This window comes from Petaurus breviceps, unplaced genomic scaffold, assembly GCF_028583685.1.
Source record: "Petaurus breviceps papuanus isolate PSGF00001 unplaced genomic scaffold, PetGlider_PUasm1.0 207, whole genome shotgun sequence".
Lineage (NCBI taxonomy): Eukaryota > Metazoa > Chordata > Mammalia > Diprotodontia > Petauridae > Petaurus > Petaurus breviceps.
Window position 1 is genome coordinate 33,189,318 of NW_027185850.1, and position 23,768 is coordinate 33,213,085.

The window sequence follows — 23,768 nt, forward strand, 5'->3', positions numbered from 1 at the left end:
TGCACTTGCTCTACCCAGGTACGGCAACTCCAAGCATGCTCCACTGGATACCCCTGCATGCCAAATTAACCTTTCTACACCTTGTCTAAGCTCAATTCAGCAAACACTTATTAAGTCCTCATCCCCTCTCACTTGACTACATTAACCGATACCCAATTGTTCTCCTTTCCTCAGATCTTGCTATCCTCCCTAACTCAGTACCCTCCCATGGCTTCCCTGTTACCTCTTGGACCACTTATGAACTCCTGTGTCTGGTATTTAAAGTCCTCTGGCTTAAGCTATCTTTCTCGACTTGTCACTTATTCCTTTCACGTATTCACTAGGATCCAGACAGACTGACCTTCTGACTGTGGTTTTCCTAGCAAACATCCCACCTTCTATCCTTGTGCCTTTGCCTTGGCCATCCCCTCATCCTGGAATGCCCTAACTCCTCACCTCGCCTCTTAGAACCCCCATTTCCTTCAAAGCTAAGAGCAAATGCTTGTTGGAAAATTGTGACTTCCTGTATTAAGTACCTACTGTGTTCCAAGGTTTGGGAGCTTTTCTTGATTTCTCCAACTGCTAGTCCAATTCATCATCCCTGTCTCTATTACCTTTGCCCTGTTGAAAAGAATTTTATTTTCTGTATCTCTCTACGTGTACATTTTCTCTACCTTGGGCTACTCGAGAATAAGAGTTGTTTTATTTCTGTCTTTGTATTCTCACTAGGTGGTTCAGTGGATAGAGTGCCAGGCCTGGAGTCAGAAAAAACTGAGTTTAAATCCAGCCTCAGACACTTCCTAACTGTGTGACCCTGGGCAAGTCACTTAACCCTGTTTGCCTCAGTTTCCTCATCTGTAAAATGAGCTGGAGAAGGAAATGACAAACCATGACAGTATCTTTGCCAAGAAAACCCCAAGATGGGGTTACAAAGAATTGGACACAACTGAAAAACAAAGAAATTCTCAGTGCTTTGCATACTGAAGACAATTAAAATAGTTAAACACCTACTATGTGCAGTTATTACAGATAAAAGCCCAACTTTGGAGACAACTGAGCCTGAGTTCTAGTCTAGCCTCTAACACATATTGACTGTGACCCTGGACAACCCCTGTGTCCTGGGCAATTTCTTAAAACTCTAAGCTACAGAAGAATTATTCATCTACATCAAGGAGTTTCTATACCTAGGAATTCTTCACATCTAGGAATATCTTCCAATATTTTCACACCTAGGAATATCTTCAAATTATGGGTCTGGACTAAAATATGTATTAGGTACTGAGGATAGATACTGTAATAAAAATGAATTAGTTCCTGCCCCCAAGGAGTTTCTTTTCTCCATGTGATGAAGACAGGTGATTCAATATGCACACAGATAAAATATAAAAACTATATAAGGTTATTTCAGGAGAACTAATGTGGCTTTAAAAATATATTGGATGTTTTTTCCTCTTTTATTTCCAAGCCATAGTATGAATTTTTCTTTGCTAAATGATTCTTGGGACTTTGCCGGTACTGAATGTGCCAAAATGACTGTTCTTGGCCAGACACAGTCACATATTGAATAAGGAAGTCGTTTCCAGGAAAGCAGTGATAATTTTGACCCTTAGTAACCTTTCCTTGATCATATGTACCGTATTTCAAAATCTCTGAGCCATCTGGAAGATGCCTTGAAATTCTCACTTGTATATATTTTCCTTTCACTTTAACCCATTTGAAGTCTAAAATAAATTTATTAACTTAAGGAATATTTTACTTTTTCCCCATTTTTATTGCTAACTTGTTTTTATATGACCTCCTTCTTTCCTCTTGTACCCATTGGACCATCTCTTGTATCACAAAATAAAAAAGAAATACGAGAATGGGGTTATTTAATCAGCCAATAAGCATAAGTAGCTTCTGTGGAACCAGGCACTGATAGATAGGATTAGGGTCTGGACTTTTGATTTCATGGGTAAGATGAACTTCCTGGGGAGGAAAGTCCCTCTCCCAGTAAAGATCAGCACTTTTTCTTCAACTTAAATTCTTAGAAATTTCCTCAGAGTACCATGACCTTAAGTGACTCGCTCAATTTGCCTACCATCACATAACTAGTACATATCAGACATAGGACTTGAACTCAGGTCTTGCTGGCTCCACAGCTGACGCTCTATCCACCATGATACATGCCAGAGCCAGACAGTACAGATGAATGAATGAACTCATGAAAAAACTGTTTAATGTGTGCCCAGCATTCAGCCTAGGCACTGGGGATACATACAGAAAATAAGAGGTTGCCCCTGTGGGGTGGGAGACTCAGATGGGAGCATGGTCACAGGGGTCTGGGGAGTCCCGGAGGCGGTGAGTAGACCATTGGTATGACCATTCCAGAAGCACTGGTAGAAGTGGCTTGATTACTGTGCCCAGGAGAAGAGGTGTGAGGAGGGGAATGGTGTGGGTGGTCAGGGTAGCAAGGTAGAAGTCAACAAGGCCTGGGTGGATGGCTGGGTGTGCTTTGAAGCCCCGTCTATGGCTGGGGGCTGGCTAGGTAAGATAGAAGTTGGTCAAAAATCAACATCTGTCAGCTTCGTGGTGGGAGTTCCAAAGCTAAGTGGATGAACTTCCCCAGGGACCGAAGGGGAATATTTTAAAATAGTATTTATTCTACAGTGTGTTTTTCTGGCATTTATCACATTTTCTCAGGGTCTGTCTTAAACAGCAGCTGGTCCTAGTCAATCTTCATTCCAGAGCTTAGGAGGCAGCAACACTATCTCTAATAGAAGCTGGTCCGATGATAATAATAATAGCTAGAATTTATAGGGTGTTTACGAAGTGCTTTACAGGTATCATTTTATCCTCACAACAATACCAGGAGGTAGTTGCTATTATTCCCATTTTGCGGATGTAGAAACAGAGATTTGACAGAAGTTAAGTGACTTGCCCAGGGTCATACAGCTAGTAAGTGTCAGGATGGAGGGACTTCAGGTCTTCCTACCTCCAAGTCCATTACTTTGTCTGCTGCACCACCCAGATGTTAAGTATGATGGGCATGGTAGAGAAGGCCATTAGAAAAATATTTCGATTTGATTATATGTGAAATGTACCTTGATATACAGAAAATTGATATAAAGGCATTTGCTATTTCAAATCTCATCAGTCTAGTTTCAGGAACTCTTGACCTGAGTTTGGAATTAGAATTTTATTATTATTAGGATATTATTAATATTATTTTTATACTACTAGGCAGCAAGGTGGTACAGTAGATAGAGCACTGGGTCTGGAGTCAAAAAGACCTGAGTTAAAATCTGGCTTCTGACACGTACTAGCTGTGTGACCCTGGGCAAGTCACTCAACCCTGTTTGCCTCAGTTTCCTTATCTGTAAAATGAGCTAGAGAAGGAAAGGGTAAACCACTCCAGTATCTTTGCCTCCAAAACCCCAAATAGGGTCATGGACAGTCAGACACGACAGAAACAACTGAACAATAAAAATTATTATTAGATCTCGTGCATAATATTATTAGAATAATTAATAACCCTGACCAAGAGTTTGAGACAAATGTGCGTCTGCCTTGTTTTCATTCAGTTAGGTATTTTCCAGCAGAAGGATCCCACTGCTCATTTACCCCTCCCCTTGAAATCTCTGCCACTCTGGGGATTCAACGTCTTCTCCTGGTCATTCCTCAAAGCTGGTGGTTTTCAGGATACCCCAGTTCAACAAAACAGTCCGTCTCTGTTAGGGCAGTAGAATAAGCTCCTAGAGATAGAAGGATCGTAATTTGAGGAGAGAGAAGGCACTGATGACTGTTGGGGGTTTCAGGGAAGGCTGCCCTCCTGAGGTGGCACCAGAACTGAGCCCTGAAAGAATGGAGAGATTCTTAGAAACAGAGAGAAGGAGAGAGAGCTTTCCAGGTGTGGGCAGATGCATGGAAGCCCATCCCAAGATGGGCTGTGTTTTACCTGATCAGCTGTGGGGATCCAGGGAAGGATTTTGAGCAGGGCAGTGACACAGTGAGATCCATACTTTAGGAAGATTATTTTAAAGCAACCTCCCAATGTTGAAGAGAGACTGGAGAGAAGAAGAGCCTGTAAGCAGTGAGACTAATTAGGAGCCAAGATCCTGAAGTGATGTATCATTTCCTTCTCTAGATCATTTTATAGATGAATAAACTGAGATAAACAGGGTTAAGTGACTTGCCCACAGTCACACAGCTACTAAGTGTCTGAGGCCAGATTTGAACTCAGGAGGGGAGTCTTCCTCACTCCAGGCCCAGTGCTCTATCAACTGTGCCTCCTTGCTACCCTGAAGATGTGGGGTCAGGAAGACCCAGCTTTGCCCTAGATGCTCACTAGCTTTGTGACTGCCCCTGAACTTCTTGTGGCCCGAGTTTCCTAATCTGCAAAATGAGCATAATGATAATATCTGTCTTCCAGGGTCCCTTTGAGGCTTAGATGAGATGATTCTTATAAAAAAGCTTTGGAAATCTTAAAGTGCTATATAAATGTTAGTTATTATGGTAATATTATTTTGATCTGGGGTTGCTTTAGGTGAGTTTCCACACACCCATACACCTATTGGGACAGCCCGACCTTAGATGGGAGGGTGGAGGTGTTCTCTGGAAGGTGGGGTCTGGTGGGCCTGTGCCACAGGTAGGGAGAGCTTGTCACAGTTCACAGATGCCTAAGGGCCGCTTTCTGAGGTTGGGAATGATTGTTCTTTGGCATTTATGAAAATAGGGCTGAGATTTCCTGCCCAGGCTCATCTGTTTCTTTCCTGTTTTTCCCAAAGGCCTGGCACAATCCATTTTTTTTTGTTCCTGTGTCCTTTGGGCCTTAGTTTTTGGGAAAACCCCTAAAAACCAACAATTGGGGAGATGCAAGATGGGGCCGATATTTTTTTCCGCTTTCCTGTCTTCTCTCAGTTTTCTTTGGCAAGATGTTGCTTATTATTGAAGGAGCGGAAGCTTACCTGCGAGGGAGAAAAGGAAGGTTCTCTGCAGTGATCCAAGGGCCAGTTATGCTCCACAGTGCTTTCTTCTGTTCTCTGATTTTCAGTTTAGTCATTTGACCTCCGGCAAAGGCAGTTCAGGGAAGACAGCTTTTCTTTGCCTTGGCCCAGTTCTGCATTTGTTCCCTGTCTCTGTTCTGCTTGGTTACGGGGCTTGGGGTCAGGCTCACCCACTGATTTGGATGAGGCAATCAGATTGCAGAATCTGACCTAAGGTATGGGAACGGTCTTCTTAACTGTGCTGGATGGAATCAGGGTTCCAGACGCCACCCTGAGGGAGTTAGAATAAAATGCCCCAATTCTAATGTTTCTTCTCTTTTTGGTCTTTTGTAGATCACCCTGCACCTGAAACCCATCTCATCAGTGCACATTCATCAGAAATCTATTGTGTTCCTGCTTAACTCCCCTCGGCCTCTGGTCTGGAAGTTAAAGACGGAGAGGCTGGCTCCTGGCATCCCCAGGCTTTTCTTTGTAAGTGTTTATTGTTACCCTCTGAAACTAACAATTGAGTGAAGTGATCTTCCCTACTACTTTAGTGAAGTGAGCACTGGATATGAAGTCTGAGGATCTGAGTTCAGATCCTAATTTCTTCCACTTACTAGCTCTGGATCTCAGTTTTCTCATAAAATGCCTGGAGATCCCTTTCCTGCTCCCAAATCTGTGTTTCTGTGATCTAAGCTGGCTTGGATCTTGGGATCCTTAAGCAAGAGAAGGGCAGTGTGGTGCAGTAGAGAGAGAACTGTCCTTAGGACCAGGAAGATCTGGGTTTGAGTTCCAGTTCTGACATATACTGTCTGTGTGATCCTGGGCAAGTCACTTATAAACTTAGGCCACTGGTGTCAAACTCACAGTCCACCAGATGCCAGAACTAGATTTGAATATAATTGGAAAATGTTTAATAACATAAACAAAAGTATAGTACAGTATATGGTTGTTAAATTGTTTTCTAGTTATGGCCAACTCTGCAAAGCCATGTGAGGTTTTCTTTGCAGAGATGCTGGTTTGCCATTTCCTTTTCCAATAGTAGAAGATAGATAATGTTAATTTGTAGTTTTCTAGCAACAACAATAAAAATCTCAGTATGCAGGAGCATAGGGCAAAGTTTCTATTTGACTTTGACACCAGTATTTTAGGAAGAGAAAATGTTCTGGTGGAGCCAAAAAAATCCACTACAAATAAAATCCCAGGTCCATTCCCTATCCTTGGACAAGTCTCAGTTTCCTCAACTGTAAAATGAGGGGCTGAATGAACCAAACAATCCCTGGGGTTTCTTCTGCCCTTAAATCTTCTGTACTTGAGAGTGTGTAACTTTCTTTTATGAAGCAATTCCACCTCCACCCCTATTTTCCCCAAAAGATATTAGTAGAAAGTCACATTTCGGGTGTACATTCCTGTAAGGTGTTAGGAAGCCTCGCCAGGCCATTGGAGAAAGTGTCTGTATGTAGTTTCAGTGAAACTGATGGCTAATGAACCCCAGCAGGCCAAGCCATCAGAAACACTTGTGTGGCCCAAGCTTTGATTTCAGCCCTTGGTCTGCCCTCGTGGCACCAAGAGCATTATAAACATTGTAAATAGCCCCTTGATGTGTGGTCTGGGACCACAAAATAAACACGCATGAGACTATCTTATTTTGTCTAGAAGACAGGCCTTCTTTCTGATAGAAGGATTCCTCCAGCCTTTGCCACAGGCAGCACCCCAGTGAAGTCATTTCTGTTTTGTAGGAACACTGCATCTGTGGAGAGATCCAAACATTACCTACTGTTTGTAAATCATGGCCTGTTCATTTGCCAGCACATCCAAGTTTGCTGGTTGTCCTGAATTAGACGCGTTGTTTAGATGAAATTTTTGGGGTATGATATCATGTCTGATGATGAGCAGGATAGCCGCTTTGCACTGATAGCTCACAGTTTCTCTTCATGGAGATACATGTTCATATTGTTAGCTGTTAGGACCTCAACCTGGAGCCCTAAGCTTTCAAATTTTGGCCCCTCCTACGTGGGATGGAACATAAGGCATCTGGGACAAGTGGAGGTCTGAGCTCTGAGTATTTCTGCCTTTGGGATCTCCCATAAAACTGGCAGTAGGAGACTGAAAATAATTCAGAGTATATTACCTTCCATGTATAGATGAAGTTCAGTTTTGAAAAATCTCAAAGATTTACCAGTTAAGAAAGAGCTTTAATTAAACCTGTGGCTAAAAAGTTCCCCCTTGTAAAACTGCAAGGGGGCCAGTAATCATTTAGTAATTAGAATGGCTGCTCCTTCTAATTACTGTTATATACTCACTGTATGTGGTCGGGAGGCTCATGACAACAAGTGTGTGTGTGCGCGCACACACACACACACACACACACACACAACCCTTACTTCCAAAATCCTAGGCAATACTCCACATTTTCATGGTCCAGGGAAAATTTATGTTGCAAGAGGATAAAGTCGGAGCCTGGATCCGTTGGGTTGACCTCTATTTTCAGTAAAAGTATGTTGGCTCAAGAATGTCTGATGTCAGCTAAATTTCTGCATGGTTCATTTTATCCTAACGTTGTAGTTCTGTTGGGAAAGTAGAATTGTATTTTTAATTATAAACAGCTCGGTGATGCCCAAATTCGTGTATGTCCATGTCTAAAGGAGCCATATTAAAAGTAAGAGTCATGTAAATAATAGATTTTCAGAATTGCAAGTGACATCATTGGTCATCCGGTCCAAGATAATCTCCACACCCAATGAGTGAGTGCTCAGCCAGCCTCTGTTTGAAGGGAGAACCCACCACCTTCTACCTGTCCATTGCTAAAACATCATTCCTGACATTGGGCATCTTCTGGGGGCAGTTAGGTGGCACGGCGGGTAGAGTGCCAGGCCTGGAGTCAGGAAGACTCATCTTTGGGAGTTCAAATACAGCCTCAGATATTACTAGCTGTGTGACCCTGGGCAAGTCACTTAACCCTGTGTGCCTCTTCTTTAAAATGAGATGAAGGAGGAAATGACACACCACCCTAGTATCCTTACCAAGAAAACACCAAATGGGGTTGCAGAGGGTTAAACACGACCGAAACGACTGAACAACAAAGCAACTTCTATACACGACTCCCATGTCTTTGCTTTGGAGTCAAGCAGAACCGATTCAGTCACTCCACCATTAGACAGAATTGTCCTGGTGTTATGGATGATGGCCAGAAGGTGCAGAGACATAGTTTTAGGCTCAACATGAAGAACTTTCCAACCATCTGAGCTGTCCAGATGCGGAGTGGGCTGCTTTGAGAGGCAGTGAGACCCTCAAGCAGGGGCTGAATTCTTTTCCAGGTCCACGTTAGTCTAGAGGTCCGTTCCACCACTGTCTTTCTCTCTTCTTGTTTCAGGGTTGTATTTACTTAGGATCCTAGATCTAAAACTGGAAACCAGTAACTCAGAGTTCAGTCCCCTCATCTTACAGATGGGTAAATAGAGTCTGGGAGGGGAAGTTCATAAATGGAGGGCAGGAAGGGGCTGCAGAGGGAGGGACTTTCCTGAGGTTACACAGGTGGTAAGCATCAGTGGCACAGAGTGGTTCTGGGCCCCCAGACTCCAAAGGCAGAGTTTTTTCCGTCATGTCTTTCTGCTTTCTAACTTCCTTCTCGGAGCATTTACCAAACTAAATGGTGCTTTCAGTAGAATTGGATTTCTCTGACTTAATATTTGTTTAATGAAAAAAAACCCACAGTTTTGTGATAGAGCTGTAGGGGGTTGTTTATTCAGTTAGTCGTGGCTAACTTTGTGACCCCATTTGGGGTTTTCTTGGCAAATATACTGGGATGATTTACCATTTCCTTCTCTGGCTCGTTTTACCGATGAGGAAACCAAGGCAATAAGAATTAAGTGACTTACCCAGGGTCACACAGCTAGTAAGTTTCTGAGGCCAAATTTGAACTTAGGTCCTCCTGACCTTAGAGTACACTAGCTGAAAAAAAAAAGTAAAATAATATAATCTTTGAAAGTTTGAATATTTTTAGTTGTTAGTGGCTAACTGCTTGTGATTAGTTTCTGGACATCTAGCAAGTACTGGCCTCAGATGACAGACAATCTGTTACTGGGAAATGCAAGAAAATGTCTGATCATAAACAGAGGTGGACTGGTCACGTAGTGAGAAGGAAGACTGCCAGCTGGACGGCCATGGTGCTGCTGTGGTGGTAGAGCAATAAGCCAGTATTGACTGCCATAGATTATAAATCTTAAACTATCTAGAGAAGGGTCTACCTCAGATTGGGAAGACTGACTTACTGTAGCAGCTAGATGGCTTGGTGGATAAATAGTTAGGAAGATCTAAGTTCGAATTCTGCCCTAGATACTTTTAGCTCTGTGACCCTGGGCAAATTTTTCATCTTCTCAAAGTCTCTGAATTGACTTTCACCCCAAATCTGTGATCCTGTGATGATGAGTAACAGCCTGATATCTGTTCTTGTCTTTGGATTCATGTATAGGGTTATGGCCAAAGGGACGTGACCTTGTCATAGATTGTGAAGGGAAGGGGATAAGCATTTCTGTTGTGCCTGTTATAGCCAAGAACTGGCATATTTACTATCTTACAACAACTGTGTGAGATAGGTGAAGTTGAGGAAACTGAGGAAGACAGAGGTTAAGTGACTTGCTCAGGGTCACATAGCTAGGAAATGTCCAAAGCTGAATTTGAACTCAGGTCTTCTTGACTCCAGGCCCTACGCTCTATTCATGGAGTCACCTAGCTGCCCCAGTATATACTTAATAAACTTTAAATTGAGATAGAAAATGGCACTAATAAGCCCTTTATCTAAAATGATAATTGAAGAAATCAAGAGACCATTGAGTTTATTTTTAATAGTATTTTATCTTTTTCCCCATAATATATCAAGACAATTTTTAACATTCATTTTTATAAGATTTTGAATTATAAACTTTTCTCCCTCCCTCCACTCCCCCTTCTGAAAATGGTAGGCAATTTGATATAGGTTATACATGTATTATCATGTAAAACATTTCCATATTAGTCACATTTGTGAAAGAAGAAACAGATCAAAAGAAAAAAAAAGACATCTCAAGAAAGAATAAAGTAAGTGATAAAAATGTGCTTTGATCTGCATTCAGCGTCGATCACTTCTTTATTTGGATGTGGATAACATGAGTCCTTTGTACTTGCCTTGGGTCATCGTGTTGCTGAGAAGAGCTGAGTCTTTCATAGTTGATCATCACACACTGTTGCTGATACTGTGTGCGATGTTTTCCTGGTTCTGCTCATTTCACTTTGTATCAGTTCGTATAAGTCTTTGCAGGTTTTTCTGACATCAACCTGCTCATCCCCTCAGATTCCAATGTTTTGCCATCACAAAAAGGGCTGCTATAAATATTTTTGCACATATGGGTTCTTTTCCCTTTCTTAGAGATCATTGAATTTAGAACCAGAAGGGATATTAGAGATCTGTCCTCTAGTCCAGGCATTTTACAAATCTGCAAACTGCAGCCAACTTGTTCAAGGTCGCTAGAGTTCTTTTTCCAAATCAGTTTCTATGGAGCAAAACTAAAGACCGCAGCAATAAATAATGTTTGTTATAGTTAACCATTGGCTGCTTCATATTAATTTGTAAAGTGTAGGGCTTACATGGTGCTGAGACATCTCCCTTTGACCACATCTCAATTACTTTAGAAAGGTATGGTCCATACCGCTGTCATCATGGGATTTGACTCGTAGCAACTCTCACACCCATTTCTTTGGAATTCTCTGGAGGACGATAATATTTCAGCATATTGAGAATCTGTCACTTTTTGGTGTGGGGACCCCTTCCACTATCCATTGATGTGATACTGTCTCTGTATTCCTGCCTTAATTCAACAAATGTTCCTTGAAAATCATGCTGGCCAAAAAATTCTTTATCCTTTGCCAACCTGGTGTTGACTTGCCTGAACCTACCTAGGCTGGCCCTTGGATGACAAGGTCCATCATTGGACCTTGAAAGACTTATAAGCGATAATCTAAGAGTAGATTAATTTAGATCTGGAAGGAACTTCAGGTGTCATCTAGTTCAACACCTTCATTTGATAGATGAGGAAACTGAGGCTCAGGGAGGTTGGTTAACTTGACCACCGTCACACACACAGATATCACAGCATTTGAACCTACATCCTCTATCTCCAAATACAGTGCTTTTTCCATGAAACCACCATAAGGGAGCCTTTGTGATCAGAATGGAGCTTTAAAATTCTAAGACACCTGATGCCTATATCTGTTTTCAGACTCCCTTAAGGAAACTTAAGGACAACCATTTCCTTCCATTTTATTTTCTTATTTCTTTGTTGCCAGTAAAAGATACTGGAACATCTGTTTCCCATTCTGGGTCTCAGATCTGCAGATAGTGAGTGAGGTAAGACTTCTCAAACTTGGTCTTGTTGTCTTTTTTTTGATAGAGCCATCCTTCTCCTCTTTCAGAAATCAGTGTCAATTTGAAATAACATCGAATATTTTTTTTGTGACAGTAGGACCCAAGGAATCCTGCCATGTATATATGTATTACACATACATATATACACACATATATACATATGTGTGTATATGTGTGTGTGTATAACTCGGGCCATATTCTTCAGATCCAAGTTTAATAGTGTTGTTATTACCTTTGGGCACATCATTCAGTGTGACTTTGGGCACATCATTTAATCTTGCTGACTGTTTCCTCAATTGTAAGTTGAGGGGTTTGGACTCGAAGGCCTCTGGGGTCCTTTCTGGCTATCGATCTATGGATTTATGGCCCTACTCATTAAATGTATTTATTTTGCTTGGAGACCTCAGGAGACCCATAGAAGAGATGAAGATTGAGGTACAGACTTACTCAAGATTATTTAATGAGTGGTACAGAGAAAAAGAGGACAGAGAACTTGATTTTTCTGTCTTTGGTATTTCCTTCCCCCATTCCTCTGCACCCTGAAATGTCTTATTGAGGTGTGGATTGAGGAGCGGATAAATCACAGAAACATAGACTTTGAGAGTTGGAAAGGACCATGTTGTCCAACCCATACCTGAAAGGAATCTCTACTACCCCACACTCAGCAAGTGGCTATCCAACCTCTCCAAACCTCCGAGGAGGGCAGCCCACCCCCTCTCAAAGCAACCCATTCTATCTTTAGATAGCTCTGATTGTTAGAAGGTCTTTCCATCCTTGTTGTCTCTGTTTGACTCATTTCAATAGCTAACCATTGTTTCTGGCTCTGCCCTTGGGACCATAGTGAATGCTTTAAGGAGACTGTTTTGGTCTGTAATGACATCTTCTCTTTCTGAGTAGATTCATGTTTTACTTAGATAGATGAAAAAAAAATGGACTCTCCAATTTTTACTTCCAAACTTCAAAAAGGAAACCTTTAAAAATGAGGTGTGAGGGACTTATTAATGGAGGGAAGACTTGTGTTTGGTGTTCTCACGACTCATAAAGGGTGAAATCTTCGGATAAGTTTTATAGACCCAAAGGAGAACTAAAATCATATACCATACTATCATTCCTTTTAGGGATTTTTCTCTCTTTCTTCTTTTTCTTCTTCTTCTTCTTCCTTCTCTCCCTCACACACGCGTGCGCGCGCACATACACACAAACACTCTATAGTATTTCTCTTCTGCTAAATCTTGGAAATGCTTTTCACTTTTCCAAAATATGGGGAAGAAGGAGCATGTGGGGCAGAGAGAGGTGGAATTTTGTTTCTTTCTGCCATGTGCTATTCATTTATCCAGTTATACTGGTTACCTAGGAAGCAGTAGCAGCCTGAAGATTGATGGTAGGAGTTTTGGGCAGAGTTTCCAGTTGTGGACTTTTTGTATATGAAACACACACACACACACACACACACACACACACCACAAAATAAAGGGACAGGAGGCAAACTTAGAAGTGATTTATAGATTGGAGAGTTAAAAATTTCATCACCTGATGGAGTCAGGGAACCAAACCCCACCCTCCCCTTCTTAAAGACCTAAGTTGGGTTATTTTGAAAATACCAAGTTAAAAAATCATTCGGAAAAGTTATGTAAGAAACTGTTGGCTGCTGAGGTCTCATCCAGCTCTAAATTCAATATTCTGACCTGGACTGGAAGCCGTTAAAGACGCTAGGAAAGCAAATACTGGGCTTTCCTCCTAAGTTCTACAGCTGGATGGTGTTTTAAGTTTGCTGAGCCCTTTAGATACTTATATACTTTTACTATAGCCCTGTGAGTAGGTGCTGTTATCATCCCCACTGTGAAGGTCAGAAAACTGAGGCTCATAAAGGATAAGTGATTTGCCTAGTCACTTAGCTAGTAAATGTCTGAGGTGGGGTCTGAGCCTGGACTTTCTGACTCCAAGTCCGTGTGGAACGTGTTTATCAAAGCTGCTAGAATGTAGGGTCATAGGATCAATCCTCAGTTTAGAGGTAGAAGAGGACCTTACAGATCACTGAATCCAAACCCCTGGTTTTACAGATTAGGAAACTGAGGCACAGAAAGTCCTGAGTCACGTTACTAGTAAGTTTCCAAGGTGGAGTTTGAACTCAGCTTCTCTTGATTCAGAATCCAGTGTCCTATCTGCTGCGCCAAGCTGAATCTAGTGGAAGAATTAGAATTCTCTTGAGGTGGATCTCACCGCCTGGGAATGGCCTGGCTTTCAAATGGCTATATTTAGCCTGCCTGGTCATAACAAACCATTCTAGCAAAGAACTCAAAAACAAAAACAAAAACAAAAAACCCAACCCTTTTGGTCCAGGGGAAATGAAGGAGACCCACTGAAAGAGATAACCAAGACTGGGAACCCCAACATTTGTGAAAAGGGTGCAATTTAAACCTATCAGTAGCAAATCTTTGACCAATCTTTCCGATGTTATTTTTTTTTATTTAATTGACTTTTCTTTCTTATGTTTCTTTTTAAACCGTCTCTCATTGTTTCAGGCTTTAGGGGCATGCCCATGATGAACAGGTTTTCTATCTTTGGCTTTTCCACTAGCATTCTGTGTTTGCAAAGGAAGATCCAACTTAAGCTCAGTTGGCCCCTGGAAACTGCACAATTGGGTTCCTTGGACCAGCAAGAAATTCTGAAGAGGCCTTTGATGACACTTATCTTCTGATTTTGGAGCAGGTCTCTAGATTAGGAGAGTTTAATTGACCTATGTACACTTTTTGACTGGGTTGAGGGGATAGTGTTTAGAACAGAGATTTCATCAGTGGATCAATTTAGGGAACTCCTGGCATAGAAACCCTCTTCATTGATATAGATAGGCAACTTAAAGTTTTAAAACTTTAAAAACTAAAACTTAAAGTATTAAAAAGTGACCTGGGACCCTGAGAGGTTGTTGACTTGTTTGGGGACACACAGCTAGTCTGGGTCAGAGGTGGGATGAGCTTTAGTCTTCCTTGTTTAGAGACTGACCTCGCCTTCTATCCTCTGCATCATGATGTCTGCAAAGAGAAAAAGATGATACTGAAGGTTAAGTAGGTAAACATGTCGATTAGGGAGCAGGAACATCTTCTGGCTGTCACTTTTGGATTCCTGACTTTGTATGTCCTTTTCTAGCAATTAATCATTGAAGCCTGTGAAAATAATTTCTTTTCCCTGGGATTCCTCAGGCTTTTCATTAAGCAGATTGGATGAGGAAGCAGAAGACCTGAAGGTCTAGCTATGGCTTGGCCATGAACTCCTCATGTAGTATTAGGTGCCTCAGTGTCTTCATCTGTGAAGGGATCAGAATGAACTAATTAGGTGCCCTGAACCTTTTTTGTGCAATGGACTTCTTTGGCAATCTGGTGAAACCTATGGGCCCCTTCGCAAAATCAGGTTTTTAAAAGCATCAAGTAAAATTCAGAGGATTATTAAAGAAACCAATTATGTTGAAATTCAGTTAGTATAATACTTTTTAAAAATGTTTATGGTTAGAACAAAGTGAAGAATCACTGGATGAATACATCACTAGATAAAACTAAGTTTTTTGATGCTGTGAGATTATGATCCATTAAGGCAAACGAAAGTAGAAACTGGCAATGGTTATGTTAAGCTGCCAGAGACAAGACCCCGTTCAGCAAAGTTCAAAGAAATATTGAGTTAATATAGTATGAATAAAGTGCTGAACTCCATTTCTGTGCTCTTGGCTTTATGTTAGAAACAAACCAAAATCTTATCCTAATGAGGTTAGACAATATGCCCTCAAAAGTCCTAAACTCTGAGACTGTGTGAAAAAAAAAAACAAAATTAATACCAGGAATGAGCCTGGCAATTAAAAGCTATTTATGCATTTCTAAGAAAGGGAGTGCGAGGGGTGGAGGAGTTTGAGGAGGCCAGGGATGCCAAAATCTAGTTTATTCTGTTGCCTTTAAAAAAAAAAATATGGTCCAAACATTTCTGGGTCTCTGCCATGGAACCACAGGCAATTCTATGGGCTGCACTGGAGCTTGGATGACTGACAAGACTGTAAAGCAAGTGCTGTGTGTTTTCCTGTGCCTTGTATTTAACGGGAAATCAGAAGGCTAAATTTCCAATCAGTTGTTAAATGGCCCCAGATGTGCACCAAGGGCTGGGCAAGGATGAGTGTGAGTGGCGGAGGGGACCTAGAAAGCCAGCACCAGCAGCAGTGGCTAAAGAGTAAGCTTATATACCAGGCCAAGTAATAGGCCAGTGAGGTTCTGGTTTCCAAAACTGTGCTAAGAATAGCTTCACAGGCTATTGGTGAGTTTCCTCATGACGGGTTGGGGGGAAGCTGGTTGAGTTAGGGAGAGGAGAGGAACTCTTTCTGTGGGTGCCCTCTGTTGTTTGTCAGTTAGAAGCCTGGAAATGATTTATTCCTCTTGGATTTCTTCTTCCTTTTGGCAATCATTTTACTTTCTGGGTTTAGAAATAATTTAAAACAAGTATACCTGTTTTTATTTAAAACATGCAGCGAGGTCTGCATGGTGGTTTATGTAGAGGTTCAGGTCTATGGGTTTTGCAGCTCATCAGCATTATTATAGAATCATAGACCTAGTGATGGCAGACACTCTAGGGGCCATCTATTCCCACCCATCCATTTTATAGATAAGGAAATGGAGAACCACAGGGGATAAGTGACTAGTCCAGGGTCATATGGTATCATAAAATCTTCTGTCTAGAGTTGGAAGCGACCTCAGAAACCATCTTTGTAAAGCACCTTATAAACCTGAAAGTTCTTTTTATAAATGCTAGCTATTTTAAATTAATTATTACCCATGTCAACCCTCTTAACTTTCTAGATGAGTTGAGACCAAGAGAGATTAAGTCACTTGCCCTGGGTCACACAGAATCATGGAGTCAGAAACTTAGTATAGTGTCTTGCACATAGTAGGCACTTAATCAATGTTTATTGATTGATTAAGGCAGAAGAGACCTCAGAGATCAGCTAGTCAAACCCTGCCATGTCCATCACTTTTTGATAGTTCTTACTGAGTCTCAAAACACTATCCCATTTGCTCCTCATAATAAGCCTATAAAGTAAGGACTAGTGTTAACACTTGTTTTTATATTGCCTCTATTTCCCCAAGTATCTCTCCTCCTTTTCTTTCCCAAAAGCTGTCTCTTATAACCAATGGAAAAAAGAAAGGGAGGAATAAGATTTTACCAAAACTAATCAATTTGTCAGCCAAATTAGCCAGCGTATTATTGTCCTCAACCAAATACTTGGTCCCTGCAAAGCAGGGGAAGTATGTTCTCTTATCTCTTTCAGTCCAAGTTTGATCATCATAATCGCACGACATTCAGCTGCTTTTTTTTGTTCTTTTCATTTACGTTACTTGGACTTTGGCTTTTCTGGCTTTGGTGACCTCCCTTTGTATTGGTTCCTATGCACTGGTCCTCTAACTCCTAATCTAGCAACTTTCCACAGTTCAAAAAAAAAAATCACCCAATGACTGGCTGGGTTGGTCCTCAGATGCTTATTTTCCAGGCTTTCGCAGAGACAGTGCTCCCTGGGTGCGCTTTTCAAGAACCTTTTATGCCACTGTGAGGCATTTCTGTAAGTCTTTAATTAGATGTCCCATCTGGGATGGTCACATTTATCTTCTTTCTGTCCTGTCTCCCCTCTGCCCCTTCCATTTTAACTTCCCGTTACCATCATCAGAAAGACTATTGTTAGAACATGAAATTTGTGGAGAGTTAGAATGACTCCCCCCCCACACACACACAAACAAAAAACCTTTTGAAGGGGAACCCAGAGAAGATATCTGAGCATAAGGACCAAAGACCTGGCAAACCAGTATTGCTTTCTACTTAATCAGGAGCCAATCCCCATAAAAATCCAAGGTGTCCGATGCTCTGATTTGGGTTTTGACAGATCAGTGTTTTTACTGTGTAAGTTTCCTTTGGAAAGCAAAGTTCATGACTGAGCATTTTGAGATTGGTTGTTTTCTATGTCTCCGATGGGCTGATGACTCAGGGTCCCTTGTGTTATTTTGGCACCATACATTGTTATTTTGGAGGACACTTATCTAGTGGTTTTAGTGGCTTGTTCTTAAGAGTCTTAATGCCTAGGGACCTCATCCTTGGATGAGTCAGGGTCCATCAGGGACCATATTTTAGAGGAAGGAATCACTGACCCTTCTGTATTGAAAGAACTCTACCAGGCATCTGTGTGTCATTTAACTCACTGGAGTAAATTTCTTCATCATCTGCTAATATATATCCTCTTACTTGGAAGGATCTCAAACTGTGGGTCAACAGTTTATGTACAGGTCACCACCTTCTCTGTAACTTCCAGCCTCCAAGATTTGCTTAGCGCACTGAGTTTAAGTGATCACAGTCACAAAGCCAGTATGTGTCAGAAGAGAGATTTGAACTGAGGACCTCCTGGGAAGCTTACTCTCATAGAAGTATCTAAAAAATTTAGACATGGGGTGGTTAGGGAGTCAGGAGGACCTGACTTTAAATGTGACCTCAGACACTTAACACTTACTAGCCATGTGACCTTGGACAAGTCACTTAACCTCAATCTCCCTGCCCTCCCCCCTCCAAAAAGCAATATATGTGTGTGTGTATGTAATATATGTAATATATATAGTAAATGTAAGATAATTCATTTACGCCAATGGGGTTTAAAATGTACATGCCATGTTTCATGAAGCTTGTGGTTTCCTGGTCTCATTGAAATCATTTGGGACCTTACTGTGAACATATCCGGGGCATTTCAAAATGGCTATGTGGTCACCATGTCTGCTATGGCCTTTTGATGGGAACTGAGATCAGCACGTAAGGAGAGATAGGAAGTTAACACAGGTGGGAGATGTAGGAAAGTTAACACAGGTGCCCATAGGAGAGCTTCAGGTATGGCTGTACCTGGTGAGGACCTCCCAAAAGCATCCTGGGTGTATACTTGATAGGACACTCATGACTGCTGGGCTCCAGGATATTCTCCATTTCAGAATGGCGTGACAATTCTCTTCAGCTATTGTCGTTTGTTCCTTTTCGGTCATGTCTGATTCTTGGTGACCCCATTTGAGGTTTTCTTGGCAAAGATACCAGAGCAGTTTGGCATTTCTTTCTCGAACTCATTTTAAAGATGAGGAAATGGAGGTAATTAGGGTGAAGTGACATGCCCAGGGTCACTCAGCTAGTAAGTGTCTGAGGCTGGATTTGAACTCAAGAAGATGAATCTTTCTGACTCCAGGCCTGGGACTCTGCCCACTGCACCTAGATGGGTGAGCCTGGCTCTGCTCCCTTGGGCTCCCATGCCCACCAGCCACTTTTCCCACCCAATCAATTCACCAACCAGCTTTTATTAAGCTGGTCGATATAATAATAGAATAATAATAGAATTTATTTTTATTTATAATTTATTGTACACTAGATATTGTGCTGAGTCCTTTACAAATATTATCTCATTAGATCTCATAACAGCAACAGCAACCTTGAGAGTAGGTCCTATATATCCCTTTTTTACAGCTGAGTAAGTTGAGGCAGACAGTGGTTAAGTGATTGTGCCGGGGTCACACAGCTAGTAAGTGTCTGAGACTGGCTTGAAACTCAGGTCTTTTTGAGCCCAAGCCCAGAGCTCTGTGCACCATGGCATGATGCTGATGCCCCCATAAGACAGCTTGGATACAGCCGATTCATCTTTAACTCTGTAATCTTGGGCCCATCTTAACCTATCAGTCTCAGCTTCCTTATCTGTAAATATGTGATCACAATGAACCAGTCAATTGTTGGACACTGGATAAGTGAAGAAATAATCCATTAAGCCTTTCTAAGCTTCACTTTCCTCATCTGTAAAATGAAAGAATTGCGCTTAGTGGTCTCCAGGCTGTTCTCCAGCTTCGAATTTTCAATCCTAGATAAGGTAAGACAAATTTAGGAGTGGGGGGTGGCTTCATAAAAGGTCCAAGGGTGGCCACAACTCCTCTTTGGAAAATGCCTCCTTAGAAATCCAGTCCTCTTTCGTGGGTCTGCCAAACTTTGGGGATGGAATTCCTTTTTCCAGGGGAGTTGGTGAGATAGGGGACTTCTTTCTCCCTCCCCTCTTCCCTCTCATCCTCCCCCACTTCCACCCCCTCTCGTAACTTTTCCATGGGAGTTTAGAGGGGTGTGCTCCCCTGTGCTGGCCCCGTTCTGGCCCTTCCATATTTATTTTCTGAGGGCAGTATCTTAGACCTCTCCCTTAGCGTGTGTGAGTATGGAGGGGATGGAACCTCTCCAGGGAGCCCTGATTCGCAGACTCTTGTCATTTCTGTCATGTTGAAAACTAAAATTCAACATAGGAGGAAGTCACCTAGGTTTTGTGGGAAGCAAGGGAGCCCTTGACTGTTTTATGGAGAGAAAGAAGGTCTGAAGACCTTGACTATAAAGGGGATTTCTGTTTGGAAATGCGGTTTGCAAGTATCTTAACTGCATGGACCAGTGAATGGTAATGATGTCATAGAACAAGAGCTAGATGGATGATTGAGGCCAGCTGGGAAACACACTGGGCCTGGAGGCAGGAAGGTCTGAGTTCACATCCAGCCCCAGATGCTTACTAGCCTTGTGAACCTGGACCAGTCACTTTGTCTGCTTAATCTGCTTCAGATCCCCCAACTATAAATTGGGGATAAATAATAGTGCCTGCCTTCCAGGTTGTTGTGAAGATTAAATGAGATGATAATTATAAAGCATTTAACACAGTTCCTGGCATATGGTGCTTCATAAATGCCCCTTCCTTCCTTCCTTCCTTCCTTCCTTCTTTTCTTTCTTCCTTCCTTCTTTTCCTTCCTCCCTCCCTCCTTCCTTCCTTCTTTTCTTTCTTCCTTCCTTCTTTTCCTTCCTCCCTCCCTCCTTCCTTCCTTCTTTTCCTTCTTCCTTCTTTTCCTTCCTCCCTCCCTTCTTCCTTCCTTCCTTCCTTCCTTCCTTCCTTCCTTCCTTCCTTCCATTCAGTCCAACCTCCTACTTTTAGAAATCAGGACCTGGAGGGCCAGCAAGCAGGCAGAGTGACTCATTATAAAGAAAGCAGCACAGGACAGTCATGACTTACCATTTTACCTCTGGATGAGCCAAGGGGTTAAATGACTTGCTTAAGGTGATAAGGTAGTTAGGATTTGAACCCACACCCTTTGATTCCAGAGCTCTGCCTCCAGAGCCCTTTCTGCTGTACCAAACTAATGCACAGCCCCATGTGTGATAAATGTTGGTTTGTGGGCATGGACGATGTTATTTCTTTAAGGCAATAAGCTTTAAGTAGTTATTTATTTATTTATTTTTGCTTCTTTTGGCCTGAGTCACGTTGGCTGGTAATGGCAGCCGTGGCCCTGATCGCATTTCACACCCTGTGGGGTAGGGAAGGAAGAAACAGGGAGGACTGAGTATTGGGAGTAATTGTGTAGGGAAAACGTTGTCATATCCTTACAGAATTCAGGCCGCAGCCCCCACGTGGGAGGTAAATATTATAATGCTGTTCCAATGCTTTCTCCTACTTCCTTTTTGTTTTTTTTCTTCCGGTCCTTCCCCTTGCACCCAACAATGCATTTCAAAACACAATCTACTTGTCATTCCTCTTTTGAGGGCTATATGGAGTTAGTGCGTGGTTCGGTCTGCCAGAGACCCTTCTCTAACTGGGTTTGGATAGAAAACTCTGCTCAGCTTTACTGAGAAGCTTATTTTCTCAGAAGTGACTTGGAAAAACTCTTGGCACAGAAGGCTTTTTTGGAGGAGCTGCCTTTTGTGTGATTTCTTTTCCGTGTTTTTCCTTTTTTCCTTTTTCCTATGCGATATTTGGACTGTAGGACAGGATCGGTGAGTATGTGTGAGCCAGGGTTCTGGAGGGAAGGAAGAAGAGAAGGTTTGAGGGGTGCTCAGAGGCCAGAGGGATGATCCCAATTGTGCAAAGACTCAGTGTTCACCAACATAAAACTCACATCACTGGGCAAAGTTGGGTGTATAAGGTAGAGTGCCCTCCCAAGAAGCTCAAAGTTGAGCCTCTGGCAGGAACTCAAATGATAACAGCCTCCAGTGAGACCCTGGCAGGATTCCAGGGGTAGAGGATGAGTGTGTGTGTGTGTGTGTGTGTGTGTGTGCGTGCGCACGTGTGTGTGTGTATGTGTATGTACACGTGTGTGTGACTGAATAATTCTTGGAACAGATTCTCCTGTGAGACTCAAGAAGGCTTTTCTCTACCATCAGGGATGTAGAGGTTTTCTAGTTTTCCCATTTCTTTCAAACATTCAAGGGAATGATTCCATCCAGATCTTGGCCAGAGTTTTTCTATGTGACCTTTTGTGTTAGTTCTTACAGGGTAGAGAACAAGATAATTATCAACCTTTTTTTCTTTTTATGTGTATTATTATTATTATTACTGTAAACACAGCATTTATAACAAACATCATCAATCCAATCACTGAACATGAAATAAAGTGGAGGAGGTGAGGGGAGAGGATAAATATCTAATAGAAATCCTCCTAAATTTTATCTTGACCAGTTAGAATGGGGCAGGGAAGCAAAGGGATATTGTTGCATATATTTAAACAAAATAAAATCAACCAGGGGCGGCCAGGTGGCTCAGCGAGTAAGAGCACCAGCTCCAGTGTCAGGATGACCTGGATCAAATCCGGGCTCAGATACTCCACACCCAGAAATAACTGGCTGTGTAACCTTGAGCAAGTTACTTAACCCCGATTGCTTAAAAAAATAAAATAAATAAAATCAACCAAATGTTTCTCAGAGTTCACCAATACTGTTGCCTTGATACTGTGGAAAGAAGTCTGGCTTTGGAGTTAGGACCTGAGTTCAAATCTTGGTTCTGTTATTTTCTGTCAGTGTGGCCTTGGTGAAGGCAATTTCCTTTTGCCCACCTTGTTTTTCCTCATCTGTAAAATAAAGTTCATACTAGATGACCTCAAGGGCCCCTTCCTCCTCTGAATTCTTGATTCTGATTCTTGGTCATGGGGCTATGGGCTGGGGATTCCTTCTTCTGCACTGGCTTTGCTTCAAGACTGGCTTCCATATTGGTGAGTGAACATGTTTGTTTCCCCCCTTCCTCACTTTTGGCCTTGGCGAGGATTTAGAATCACCCCAGTTTCCACTGATAATCCACAAGGATTACAAGAATAGGCGTTGTGAGGGGCAGGCCCATCTAGGTCCTCCTACCTCCCTGCTGATGAACCCAGACAGGAAGTTAAAAATGAGAGAGTTTAATTAAATCACTGAACATTTTAATACCCACTACATGCAAGCCTTTGAAATAATTGTTGAAAATATAAAGACAGTGCAGTCCCCATCCTCATGGGGCATACATTCTGTTGGACGTTTACACTGGTAAGTAAAGATGGGGCAATTTGAGAAGGGTAAGAGTCCTCACCATCCAGCATAGGCTTCTTGGGGAAGGTGTAACCTGAGCAAAGTCTTATAGGAAGCTGGAGATGGTAGGAGGTGGAGATTAGGAAGGAGTGCAGTCCAGGGTTGGGGGCATAGACCAGACATGGAATGCTGTGTTCAGTATGTAACTAGAAGGGCAGTTTAGCTATAGAACATAAGAATAAGTGAAGGGGACTGAATTGAAATAAATCTGGAAAGGTAGACAGAAGCCAAGTTATGCAGGGCTGTAGATAGATGACAGGCTTGTATTTTACCTTAGAGGTAATAGGGAGCCTCTGAGGGTTTTTCAGGAGGAGAGTGACCTTGATGGTCATCTTGGCAGCTTTTTGGAGGAGAAGGGAGAGACTTGAATCTGGGATGCCAGTTTAGGAAGGAAAGAAATGATGAGGGCCTGAACCAAGGTAGTGGGAGGGTAGATGACAATGCACAGAGATTGTTGGTCAAAAAATAGGCTGTGATAATCCTAAGAAATGTACCCTCTCCACTTTTGGAAAGTAGCAATCACCCCTATCAACCAAAACGCATTGCGATGTTCCGAGATCCAGCTTTAAGTCGAAAAGAATCTGTCCTAGGAGTTGAGGGTTAATGTTTGAAGGCAGGTGTGGAAACAAAAATGCTGGTTGCCTCTTTGGTGGGTTGTTTTTTTTATTCTCTTTTGGAAGAGTTACCTGGATCTGATCCATGAAAAATAGCAAACTTGGCTCTCCTTGCTGAACTTATAGTTCTAGTAATAAAACTCCCTATCCTGGCAGATAGAGTAATGTTCTGCTCTTAAAAAAATATTTAGTAGTAGCATGATCAGTATTTTAAAGACCCACTTTGTACATGGTCAAAATGACTGGAAGCACAGAGTAAAGGGGGCACCCCTGAGGCATCCCCAGAAATGGTTGCTGGATTGGTTAACCATGGAATGAATGATTCCACTATCTTTTCTTCAATGTAATCTCTTGCTAAGATTGAGAGATACTTGGCTTTTTGAGTTAGAGTTATTCCCACTGGAAGACATTAGTCATATCACA

The 23,768-nt window shown here is 42.0% G+C and overlaps 1 protein-coding gene across 2 annotated transcripts in view; it reads left to right on the forward strand.

Annotated features, from left to right (window-relative positions):
• LOC138165089 (transforming growth factor beta receptor type 3-like) overlaps positions 1 to 23,768 on the forward strand; it is a 229,333-nt gene that overhangs the window by 132,421 nt on the left and 73,144 nt on the right. For both annotated transcript variants that reach the window (XM_069093236.1, XM_069093237.1), the window contains one exon: positions 5,298 to 5,435. In XM_069093236.1, coding sequence (XP_068949337.1) covers positions 5,298 to 5,435 — 138 coding nt within the window. The remainder of the gene's footprint in view (positions 1 to 5,297; positions 5,436 to 23,768) is intronic.